The sequence below is a fragment of the Podarcis cretensis genome (assembly GCF_951804945.1).
Source record: "Podarcis cretensis genome assembly, chromosome: 13".
Taxonomy (NCBI): domain Eukaryota; kingdom Metazoa; phylum Chordata; class Lepidosauria; order Squamata; family Lacertidae; genus Podarcis; species Podarcis cretensis.
In genome coordinates this window covers 28,133,052-28,145,638 of record NC_137182.1, presented here as the reverse complement: position 1 = coordinate 28,145,638, position 12,587 = coordinate 28,133,052, and the positions used below count along the sequence as shown (strand labels likewise).

General features: G+C 45.7%; 1 protein-coding gene across 2 annotated transcripts; it reads left to right on the top strand.

Moving 5' to 3' along the window:
• Window positions 1–1,325: 1,325 nt before the first annotated feature.
• Window positions 1,326–11,712, top strand: PSMD3 (proteasome 26S subunit, non-ATPase 3). Of its 2 annotated transcripts, none has more exons than XM_079948921.1 (12): window positions 1,326–1,596; window positions 3,828–4,051; window positions 4,431–4,568; window positions 5,031–5,167; window positions 5,275–5,465; window positions 6,956–7,059; window positions 7,214–7,328; window positions 8,098–8,217; window positions 8,714–8,817; window positions 9,809–9,964; window positions 10,231–10,281; window positions 11,207–11,712. In XM_079948921.1, the coding sequence occupies exons 1-12, from the start codon at window positions 1,416–1,418 to the stop codon at window positions 11,282–11,284; spliced, it is 1,599 nt and encodes a 532-aa protein (XP_079805047.1). In that variant the 5' UTR covers window positions 1,326–1,415; the 3' UTR covers window positions 11,285–11,712. The 2 variants fall into 2 exon arrangements, with proteins under 2 accessions (XP_079805047.1, XP_079805046.1); XM_079948920.1 differs by having other exon boundaries at window positions 1,327–1,596; window positions 3,828–4,018.
• Window positions 11,713–12,587: the final 875 nt, after the last annotated feature.

Here is a 12,587-nt window from a genome sequence, read left to right as displayed (position 1 = left end):
TATTGGGGTGGTTATTTTAGATAGGAAGGGTTTTTGTATAATGCAGGGGTGGGTTATTGATGTTCTTATGCAACTTTAATAAATACTAATAGCAGACAACAGAGGATAGTATTTCAATAATTTTACAAGATGTAGAGGGGTGTAGAACAAAGCTGACATGTGGAGGTTACAGAAAAGACAGATGAGTATGTGTTTGGTTCATCATGAAGAAAGCACATGATGGCAGGAGAAAGGGAGGAATTGTGTATTTACAATAAAATAGACTGGCTCTGTTTTAAATGAATTAATTGAGCAAATCTACTGTTTATGTCCACTTATACCTACTTACTTCATTGGTTTCCTATTTTGACTAAGCAGCAAAAGACAGAATGTTTACGGCCTGCCGTTTAAGAGACAAGCTATTACATCTGGTTAGCTGTAAGAGTTCATACAGTATTTCAAAAGCATCCTTCTTCCGAGTTGAATACTATACTTGGCCCTTTGCAACCACCTTTGCTCTCCGTGCTTTCTGATGCAGGGAGGATCCTCAACTCTCCGAATAAACGGTTTGTTTTTATTTTTAAAAAACCCATGCATGATTACGTATGCAGCACAACACTCAGCACCCTTTTGTAAAACAATAATTTTTTAAAAAAGATGTAGAACGATTTAAAAAAAAAAAAAGATTTAAAATGCTGCAATGTGAGGCTGCAATCCTGTTACTTACAAGGGTGTAAGTATGTATAGAATTTCAATGTTAATGAATCCATTGTTTCGGGGCTTATTATTATTTGCCCCACAAAGGGAGGCGGCTTTTCACATTCTCTCACACACACTGCAAGGTTTGTAGCGGAGGCAATTAGAAAAAGATTATTTGATTATTGATGTAAACCCCCAAAATGTATTTTCTATATTTAAGTTTTTACCTCTATTTTCAGTACATTTCATTTTATTTTATTGCCATGGCTACTGGCTGATGCAAATAAAGATTCTTCTGGTTCTTATTTCCACACACCCGTTAGGAATATTGTAAACCGCCCTGGGATCTTTTGATAAAGGGCGGTATTTAAATTAAATCAGTAATTTAAACATATATTACTATTTCATTTCGAAGGCCCTTCCCACCACCCCTCCCGCTTGTTTGCCCGGCTGCCGGCCTGCCCCCTCCTTCCCACCACCCGCTTTCAGGCACTTCCCTCTCGGCAGGGGAAAGGAAAAAGGGAAAAAAGGAAGAGGCGCGGCGTCGCAGCCGGCCGTTCTCTCTCTATGGTTCCCTACCATGGAGACGGAAGGGGTGGAGACAGGGAGCGAGGAATCAATCCATTCGTCGGCGTTCGGCGATCGGCTCGTCGAGCCTGCTCGGCTTTTCCCGTCGTCCTCCGCGATAGTTGCTCAGTCACGGCCGTAGCCGGTGTGTGTGTGTGGAAGGTGAAGCCATGAAGCAGGAAGGCGGCTCTCGGCGCCGCGCCGGGTCGGAGAAGGCCAAGCCGCCGCCCGCGGAGCCCCCTCAGCCTCCCCCGCCGCTCGCCGACGTTGAGATGCACGAGGAGGCGGCCCCGGCCGAGCCCGCCTCGGGGGAGAAGTCGCAGCGCGAGCTCGACGCCGTCACGCTCGAAGGTGAGGTGGGGGGGGAGGGGGAGGCAGGAGACGGGGCGCGCGGGGAGGGGCGTGGCTAGAACGCCTCGCGGCGGCGACCCCCACTTTGTGGGTTCGATGAGGGCGTGGCCAGCGGAGTGCCGAGCGGCTATTGGCCGGCCGCGTTGTGTACCTGGAGAAAGGTGGAGAGGTATCCATCCACCGCCCGGCTGGAGGGGCGGGGCTAAGATGCACCTAAAATAGCCGGGTGTCCCGTAGAAGGGGAGACTTGGAGTATACAGCGCGGTGCAAGGGGTGGGAGGATTTAGGCAGAAATAACGCGCAGCATTCCCGTGTACAAACACCTTGGCCACCTGTGTAGCTTCGGGTGGGCAGCGTGTCAGCAGGTGTTTAAAAATGTGTGTAAATGCGCAGAAGATCCTGCAATCCTAATATCACCATACCGGGATTTTGGGCAAGGTAGTGGTTTTTATATAGCCCAGGTTCTACATCATGTTTACTTCGGAAGCTTTCACCCGTCTGCTTCCTGCTCTGCAATTTGCATCCAAGTAAACATGTACAGTCATCAATTGTGTACTTCTTGGATGAAGAGATTGAACACACACAAAGTTCATTGCCATCAACAACAGGTGATGTGCTGCTCCAGTTTCCATCTTCCGGTTATGTTGGGTTAGCAGAAATGGACCCTGTAATATAACACTGTAACACTGGAATTCCTTTTCGAAAAAGACTTGCCTGTGCTCATCCTTGCATACTAATTTACATGTGTTTATTGAAAGTTCATTGCAGAGAGGCTTTGTTTGCTGCTTTTAATTTTCTGTCATTGTATGTGTATGACTGGGCTTACTCTGTTTTAGATCTTCTGTTGTTTGGTTGTTATGAATCTCCCTGACAACACATTGAAAATAAAAAAGCCATTGTTAAGATTTGAATTCATTTTCTATAAACAGCTTCATTTGGATACCTATTTGGGTGGCATATTGTGATCTGTATATGTATATTAAGATGGTTGTATTGCTTGTTGCACTGTGAATGTGAGCTGATAATTTTCTGTTTGCTTTGCTTTTTCCCTTTTTTGTTTGTGTTTTTTTGTTTTGTTTTTCTTTAACAAATGTGCAATAAAAATTATTTAGGTTACAGCAAAGTGTGGAGAGAGTAGGCTGGTGAGTGGACCTGCCTGCTGGAAGAAAGTGAGCATGACTGAACCACTCAGCAGCGTTTTGTGAACTAGATACTGATTTCATGCCAGTGACATATTGATTAAGGCTGCAGTCCTATACATAGTAACCTGAGAGAAAGACTCATTGAACTCAGTGGAGTTTTCTTCTGAACAGACATGTATAGGATTGCACTCTGACCTCTGTAGCACAAAGATGGGCTGGTTTCTATATTGTTGCGGCCGTCCAAAATGTGTTAAGTTTTTACAGCAAGCTTTCATACTTGGGAACACTCCAACACTACATACACTCAAATGGATACTGTAAATATACCTACAATTTTAAAAGATGGAGGAGAGTGGTTTTGCAGAGGAAGAGAGGCAGAAGTGGGTCAGAACTGAGAAAGCGGGACAGTCAGATGACCACAGGGGTGCAAACTGGGCATCCAGAGCAGTTCACTGCAGAGGAGCCTCTACTTTAAGATCAAAAGTACAGTTGCATCTTCCACCAGCCCACTCTTTGCTGCAGGAGCTATGGGTTATGGTGGCAAGTCTTCATTGGATGTACGCAGTGGGCACAAAATTGCTTGCAGCCAGTGTGGATTGGAATCCAGTTGACACATAAATGGTAGGAAAGTGATACATTGTTTATCTGCCCTGTGAGTACAACAGGGATTGGCTAAAGTTATCCCAAATGAGGGATATTACGCATTTGACTTCAAGAAGTGCTCTTGAATGCACAGCCTTAAGAATGGTTTTACCATGGTAATCCAGTGGGTCTCTAAAGCACTGTTTTTCACTGACATACTACTTCTACCAAATGACATGTTTACTTCTCTGTAACTCCCAAAGTGGCCATAACTACTTTGGGAATCTGAGTTAACTCGCTGTTTAGAGGCGCCGAGACCCTTGTTTTAGAGTCCGTAGGTTGCCTGATACAACTCTAGGTGTGTTCTTGGGTTTTGTGGTTTCAGCTCTGTTTCATTTTGAGGTTTTTGGTCAAATGTTCAGTTGCTCTAACCGTTGGTAGGAATTGACCACCACACCATATAGCTTAGCCTATTCATCTAATGGTGCTGTTTGTTGACCATTGCAGACATTAAGGAACATGTGAAGCAGCTGGAGAAAGCCGTATCTGGGAAGGAGCCACGCTACGTCCTGCGTGCCCTGAGAGCATTGCCCTCCACTTCCCGACGCCTCAACCCCAATGTGCTCCAAAAAGCTATCAATGGCTTTTTCACATCTAACAGTGCTGTGCGGGATTTCCTCATTGGCTTCCTGGAAGAGGCAAGTCAAAAAGCAGGTTCACAGGAGGTTTGGGTACTCTTACCAATAAAGCAAGATGAGCACTGCAACCCCAGAGTCGTCCGCAACTGGACCTCATGGTCAGGGGTCCCTTTACCTTTAGCTTTTTTACTGAGATTTGGTGCATGTTTTGGAGATCTCCCACTTGGGCATCCTTCAAATGATTCTTTGGGGCCCAATTCAACATTGCTCTGTGGAGCGCTAGCATCATTTTGGTTTGCTGCTCAGTGTTGCCTGTGACAAGATTTACTAGCCATTCAGTTGCAATAAGTGGGCAACGTCTGGTCTCCTTAGGCATTAATATGTAGCATTATGTGAGAATCAGAAGGTGGAGTGGGATGACACCTCACTGCTCTGATCACCTCTCTCTTTGTCTCTATGTCACACTTTATAGCTTATGGACACAGAAGCTGATCTACAGTTCCGGCCCCGCACAGGAAAGGCAGCCTCTACTCCTCTTCTGCCAGAGGTAGAAGCATATCTCCAGCTACTCCTGGTCATCTATCTGATGAATAGCAAGCGCTACCAAGAGGTAATGCACCACCTGCTCTTGTGTGCCTCATTCCCCAGTGGAAAGCAAAGAACTGCCAGTGTTTGGATCTAGAGGGAGGGCAGAGAAATAAGCGAGCAAAATTAGACACTGTCCTTCGTCACTTTCCTCTCAGCCCAAACCCAGCTAGACACTTTAAAAAGCTGTAGGTTGAAACACAAAATCTTAACTTAGAACACCAAGTCTTGGTATAGACTCGGGTGAACTCTGTTTGGAGATGAGCAAGGGCTCTGCTAGGCCAATTCTGACCCAGTAATTTATGGCAGCCTGCTTTGCTTCCACCAAGAATATCCATGAGGGGCATAAGGGGTGCTTCTTGAAGACCTTGTTTCAAAACTTATGTTTTTAAACAAGCACATATTGCCCTGGAGCCCTAAGTGTCACTGTGAGGAACTGATCTATGCAGCCTTGCAAGCCCACCACATGAATTCTCTCTCCATCCAGGCCCAGAAAGTTTCAGACGATCTGATGCAAAAAATAAGTCCTCAGAACCGCCGAGCTCTTGATTTGGTGGTGGCCAAGTGTTACTACTACCACGCTCGCATCTATGAGTTCTTGAACAAGCTGGATGTGGTGAGGAGGTAAGCTTTTGATGTTGCAATTTTCTGGCCTCCTTCTTTCCTCCTGCATAATATTCTTACCCCAAACATTCTTCTGACACAGCCTCTCTCCATTCCTTCTTTCAAAGCTTCCTTCATGCCCGCTTAAGGACAGCGACACTTCGCCATGATGCAGATGGCCAGGCAACCCTCCTGAATCTGCTGCTGAGAAACTACCTTCACTATGACCTCTATGACCAGGCAGAAAAGCTGGTTTCCAAATCGGTGTTTCCTGAGCAGGCAAACAACAATGAGTGGGCCAGGTACCTCTACTACACAGGTGAGAGTCGGCACTTCCCCACTTTTTGAGATCCTGGGTGGCCTGGGGTCAAACATGCAGCTCAAAATAGGCACCTGTGTAACTGGTATTATGTCATCATATCTCTCCTCACACACACATATCCCAACACAAAAAGTGAAATAGCCAATCCCTTGAAAAGCTTAGGCATGCTAGCCTCTCCCATAATTTATTTTGTTCTGCTGGCAAAAGGAAGACACAGGTTTTCTGTGCAGAACATGAAATCCCCATTGTCCCTCTGATTTCTGAGATTCTTCAACAGTTACACAAGTGTTTTCAAGCTTATTTCTTTAGCCGTAGCTGCTAGAAACTTGCTTTGGACAGGTGTGGGAGCTAAGTTTATGATGATGCCAATTTCAAAACCAGATAACACACCTGACACTTGTCTGTTGTTGGCACTGACGTCCAGGTTCATATGGGAACCCATCAAGCAACCTGTAGTTTAAGTCTTTTAATCTCAGGGTTGTGGGTTCGAGCCCCACATTGGACAAACGATTCCTGCATCCCAGGGGTTGTACTGGATGACCCTCGTGGTCCCTTCCAACTCTACAAGTCTATGATGCTAAGGTTGGTTGGATTAAGATACTGACAACGGAGAAAAAACTTTAACATGTTCATTTTACTAGCTGCTTAAGGTTTCAGGGCAGAGCAGAGCAATTTCTCCCTGCCCGCTTTGCTTTGTGTTACGGTGTTTTTCTACAAAAGCTATTTTTTCACTTATTTTCACACATACTGCGTTTCTTCCAAATGGGGAACTCGAAGCAAATTACAGTTTTAAAAGCATAATGTGGTGAAACAAATACTGAAAATTCAGCCTTAAATACATGTGCATGCATTGTGCATGGTACATGCATTGCCCAGAGACAGGAAGCTGTTACCTGCACTTCTGCAGGAGGCCCGTAGAGGCAGCATAGTCACTCATCAGCTGGGTTTTATATTTGCTGCACTCCAGGGAATGCAGCTGAGAACCTTCAACTCTCCATCGGCTGTCTAAGGCATAGTATACTTGCAAAAGGGAGGAAGTAACAAAGTGATGGACATTAAAAATGTAAATGAGAAAACAGGTCACTATTTTCATCTGCTATTGTTATGCTGCTCAGTATTCAGTGAGACATAAGGTGGAGAGGGTAACAAAGCTTTGATTCACCCGGGACAACAAAGAACTTTGGGCCAGACTTGGCTAGGGTAGCCCAGATTTGCCAGGACATGAACCGAGTGCCGTTTTTGCAAAGTGTAAGTTCCCTGCTAACCACAAACCACATGGAGAATAAAGATGGGCAGGATCGGCATAGGTGCCCAAGAGTGACTGTAGCAAATAAGCCTTTCTTAAGGAACCTCCTATCCCGTTCTCCACTCCACAGATTCCTGTGCAGTTCAAAATCAACCATGGAGGGAGGTGTTCTCTGGAGGCAGCTTTATCTTGTTATATCTCTGGCAGGCCGTTCTAGTGCTGATCTTCTATCCTTTTCCAGGACGCATCAAGGCCATCCAGTTGGAATATTCTGAAGCTCGGAGAACCATGACAAACGCCCTGCGGAAAGCGCCACAACACACAGCTGTTGGCTTCAAACAGACGGTGAGTGGAGACTAGCACCTCCAGGTGGCGCTGTGGAGCAGCGATGAAAAGGGAGTGCACCTGCTACTTGTACACAGAGCTCTGCGCAGTCCCGAGTCTTGCTTTGTGGTTGAGACAGCAGGACAAAACCACGTCTCTTGCATCTGTGCCCTAGGTCCATAAGCTGCTGATAGTGGTGGAGCTGCTATTAGGCGAGATCCCAGATAGACTGCAGTTTCGGCAGCCGTCTCTGAAGAGATCTCTCATGCCGTACTTTCTCTTGACGCAGGGTAAGTGGCGCAGCTGGTGAAGACGCAGCAGCCCATCGGTACTGCAGCACTGGAATCCCAACAAAAAACCCTAGAATATGGAATAAACACTCTTTAGTAACAATGCAATTCTTCCCCCCCCCCCTCCATTTTAAGTGATTTCAGCATCTCTCTTAGTAGACAGTCCATTTGAATATTTATTTCTTGCATTTATATTCCACCTTTTATCCAAGGAGCTCATGGGGGGGTGTACATGGTTCTCCTCCTCCTCATGTAATTCCCGCATCAAGCCTGTCATGCTCTTACAATCAGTAACCTCTTTGATTTGAAAGGTGTTGCACTAAATGTTCTTGTTGTCTTTTGCACATAAGGTGTGCATAATACAGTGCATTTTTTTAGCAGAGGGAGGCCCTTGTGGGCACAGAGCAATGGCCCACTTCCCATCCCTCAAGCACCACCAGCCATGCAAAACTGGTGGGGACAGTGTGCGCACGGCAGTGCCCACCCACAAGCACTTAAAAAGTCATGGTGATGGTTTGTTTGAGTTTGCAACACATAGCCCTTGTACTTTGTACTCAGTTTTCTGGTGTAGCCCTTAGACACACTGCACACTAATCCAAGGCCTCAGCAAGGGGATAAATTTACTGGTGCGCAGAAGAGGGAGTTAGAATTCCTAGGCTGCAGTTACTTACACACGTACATGCACACACCACATGTATGTGTGTGCATGCAGATCATACATATGTACACCATGTTTCGCCTTTCTTGAATCTCTCTTCTTTCCTTGCAGCTGTTCGGACTGGGAACCTGGCCAAGTTCAACCAAGTCCTTGATCAGTTTAGTGATAAGTTCCAGGCCGATGGGACATACACCCTCATCATCCGGCTGAGACACAATGTGATTAAGACAGGTGAGCGACCACCAAATCCTCGAGTCATGATATGATATCACATCTCAGGACAACATGGGGGATTGGGTTTGGAACGATGTTTGAAATCCCAACTCAGCTGTGCATCTACAAACATGGGAAGCTGCCTTCTTCTGAGTCAGACGACTGGTCCAGCTAGCTCCGTATTGTCTACACTTAACTGGCAGCAGCTCTGCAGGATTTTGGGCAGCGTTCTTTCCTAGCCCTACCTGGAGACTCTTGAGTTTTGAACCTGGGACTTCATTCCTGCAAAAGTAGGTGCTCTGTCACTGAGCTTGCTGTCTTCACTATAAACTTCTGAGTTGCTAGTGAATGTATCACCTTCCTTTGGGGTGTGCGGGTGGCAGGCAGGTCCCTGCTCCTGCAGAAGCTGCCACTTGAGCCAGAGGGAAAGGATGGCAGATACCTGGTGGACGCCCCTTAAGTGTGTTCACCCCATTTGCACTTTTTAAAGGTTGTCTTTCTGTCTCTTGTGTAGGTGTCCGCATGATCAGCCTTTCATACTCGCGCATCTCCTTGGCTGACATCGCCCAGAAGTTGCAGCTGGACAGCCCAGAGGATGCTGAATTCATTGTTGCCAAGGTGAGTGCCTGCAGCGTTGCCTTGGTTACTGAGTTGAATAGGAATCCCTACTTACCCTCTCACTTGGTGAGGCTCTTAAAGCTCTGACCACCTCTGGGTCCTGAAACAAATGCCATGATGTATCTGCCAAGGATTAGGGGTTTATCCTTCAGTATCTCACAAGATACTGAAAAATACCAGGGGTTGGGCAACCATAATCCAGATAACTCGAAGCTCTGATTTCCCGGCATGGAATATACAAACTCTAAATGTGTGCGCAGGAAAAATGTGAGGGACCTTTTGGCAATACAGACTGTGTCAGGTAAAGGCTCACACCCGTTTCTCCTCCTCATTCTGCCCTGTTTACTGTTAGCCCTCTTATGTCTCTCTCCACAGTCTACACAATGAGCAACTGGGTGAGGCTGTTCGATACCAGCCTCAGTAGCAGACTATTAATTCCCTCAAAGTTCCAAAGGATTCAGAGGTTATTGCTGTGTGTTTTGTTTCTTAGTCAGCCCTGTTCATGTGAACTAATAAAATAGGAAGCAGTTCTGAATGTGTGGTGGTGAATGCTTTTCCCCAGAAAGACGGAATGTGAGGGTGTGGCCTTTTGGAAGACTTGCCTGTCTCTCCCACCTAAACTCTCAATGCTGGATTAATCATTGAATTGTAGAGTTGGAAGGGACCCTGCCGAGGGTCATCTAGTCCTACCCCCGGCAGTGCAGGAATCTCAACTAAATCATCCATGACAGATGGCCATCCAACCTCTGCTTAAACACCTCCAAGGAAGGAGAGTCCACCCCTTTTCATGGGAGTCTGTTCCACTGTCAAACAGCTTCTTACCACCAGAAAGTTCTTTAGCCGGAATCTCCTTTCCTGTAACTTGAATCCATTGGTTCAGGTTGTAGCCTCTGGAGCAGGAGAAAACAGAATCATAAAATGGAAGAGTTGTCTTGGCTCTTGTGGATATTGTCATTGGAAGGCAACTGACGATGTGCTGCCTTTTTCCCAGGCCATTCGGGATGGCGTGATTGAAGCCAGCATCAATCATGAGAAGGGCTACGTCCAGTCCAAGGAGATGACTGACATCTACTCCACACGGGAGCCCCAGCTGGCCTTCCACCAGCGTATCTCCTTCTGCCTCGACATTCACAATATGTCTGTCAAGGTAATGAAGCAAGTGTGCAGCAGTTATCTTGCAGCGGGCATTCCTGGGCCTGCCTGCATTTGCACTGGATAAAAAAGTGGGACTTCAGTCCTGCTGTTGGAACTCTTGCAGCGTGGTCCTAAGCATGTTTACTCAGAAACAAGCCTGTTGTTTGCATTGTTTGTACTTCTGCCATTGAAAGTCCCTATGGCAAAGTTTCTTGCTGTGAGGCCTGCCTCCCAATTCACAATTGCCTGCTTTTTCTTATTCCCTCCCATTGTTTCTAGGCTATGAGGTTCCCACCGAAGTCTTATAACAAGGACCTGGAGTCTGCAGAGGTGAGGATTCCCAAGCCATGTGTACATTGCACTAAAGGGATTAAAATTCTGTGCCAAGAAAGCTGGATTCTGTGACCTATATAAACTATGTAAATCAAGCACATTTGCACCATTTAATCCATCGTGTTTGCTCTTCTGTGCGATTTATTATAGTTTCGCTAGACAGAGAAGGGGCAAAGACACTGAAGCCCTGCTGAAATACTTCAGCAGCTTTCTGTGATTGCCGCAGATACCGCCCGCTTGGTTTCAAACATATTTTCATAATCAAAGGCTAGATTTTTAAAAAAATGAACGTTGTTATCGGTAGTCGTTAACACATCTTATAGCTATTTGAAGTTTTTCTTGCAGCAGATTCAGGCAGGCCTGCCTCCTTGCTTTCTTGGGTTTACATTTCCTTGTTTTTGTAAATACTTCAGGTTTGTCTTTGCTTGTACAAAATCTGAAACGTTAGTTTTGTATGCTGATGCACTTGTTTAGGATCCCTTTTAACACACACCTAATGCACAGAGAGGCATGTCTCTGGGGGGTGGGGTGAGGCAGACTAGCCTCTGTGACCCCACAGCCTCCCTTGTTCTTCCATTGTGGGTGGGTTTTCAACATTTTGATGCTCTAAGTAACTAAGTGTCGGGTAAGCCATAGGAAGAGTGCTTCTTGTTGTTTCAGCGTGGCCAAAATAGTAGCCAGCAACATAAAAGTGTGCATCTTTTACGACCTCGTTCGTTCAGAGTAAATAGCCCCAGAAGCATAGTTCTCATTCAGTTTAAAGATATAGTTCCCCTATAATACTTATTTACCCATAGGAACTTTAAAGAAGAGAAATGTGAGGTTGTATGAGATGCCATCCTTTAGCTCTCCTTTTAGGGAAGTGCCTTTTCATCTCAACCTGCAGAGCTCCCCGTTCACACGGTTCCCTTTTGTTTTGCAGGAGCGCCGGGAGCGGGAGCAGCAGGATCTAGAATTCGCCAAGGAAATGGCAGAGGACGACGACGACGGTTTTCCTTGATGCTCTGGGGGATGGCTGCATATATATTTTTTTGTTTCTTGCCCAATACAAACCATTGTCTACTGGCTGAAACCCAGAACTTGCCTTTCTTTCTATATTCTGCATGTTTGGGGGTGGTGCAGAGGGGGAAAAACCAAAACCCTCTTGCTGCTTGTGGTGGAGGAAGCAGCACCCCAGATTAAAGGGGTGGGCCTCCCTCTAAACTAAAGGCCACTTTGTGGTTTTCAGTCATGGATGTACCCGCAAGGGCCTAAATGAATTCACAGTTGCCCTTACCGGTTTTTAGGTGGACGAATGGGGGTGGGGGAGACGAATCTGGTGGCACTGTGAAACACCTCTTCAGCTCTAGCTGGGCAGAGCAACTGCAGTTGGAGATTTTTGTCAAACTTTGTTTAGGGCTTTTAAATAAAAGTTTGGGGGAAATGGAATGTGCCTTTTGTCCAGGTTGATGTTCAGTGCAGCAGTCTCTGGGTCTTTAGAAAGGTGGGAGCTCTTGCTTTCTCTGCTTAGTAGACGATGGCCTGGAAATTTTAGAACTCTGAAGTTACTGGCAGCAGAATACTGGCATAAGAAATCGGTGAAAGACAAAAAAAAAGGAACAAACAACAACGGAAAAAATGAAATACATGAAAAGTTAAAATTTGAAACAAATGGGACAACACAGCCCATTTTCACCATCTGGAATAATATGGTGTCTGCAAATTTGGCCTCCTGATTGCTCACCTTTTCCTTCAGATAAGTTGTGAACATTTGTCCTAATACCAGTTATGAACTGGCCCTAATACAAATAGGTTTTCCCAAGGATCTGTAACTTCCTCCTTGTGAGAACTGTCCATTTACTAGTACCTTCCATTTCCTGTTCTTTAACCAGTTACTAAACCATAAGACGAACTGCCCTTTTATCCCATGACAGCAGTATACTTGGGAGCCTTTGGTGAAAGTTCCAAGTATATCATCAACCCCTTGATGTGTTTGGAGGCCTTGGCTCATGCCTGTTGAAGATGTCCCTAAGTTGTACTTGCACTGACTACACGTCTGCAGAGGCCAAATCTATTATTTTCAACCAACCTACTCTTTGAATAAAGCAGCATTTGTTAACTGATGATGCTTATTTGTGACAGCTGCAACTGCTAATATTGATTCATTTGTTTAAAGGCACAAAGGCAAGCCATACTCCCCTTGCCTAACCCTGCACACAGGCTTACTAATTAATCCTTAATATGAGCCAGAAACCTATTTCCAGTGTTGAAACCTCAGACCTACATGCTGCTAAGTAATAGCAATGAAAGGTACTCTTAAATTA

Coding starts and splice junctions, on each gene's coding strand:
- PSMD3 (XM_079948921.1), top strand. CDS start 1,416: ATGAAGCAGGAAGGCGGCTCTCGGCGCCGCGCCGGGTCGGAGAAGGCC. Junction 5,466..6,955: donor CAGGTACCTCTACTACACAG/GTGAGAGTCGGC, acceptor ATCCTTTTCCAG/GACGCATCAAGGCCATCCAG. Junction 10,282..11,206: donor AGGACCTGGAGTCTGCAGAG/GTGAGGATTCCC, acceptor TTTGTTTTGCAG/GAGCGCCGGGAGCGGGAGCA.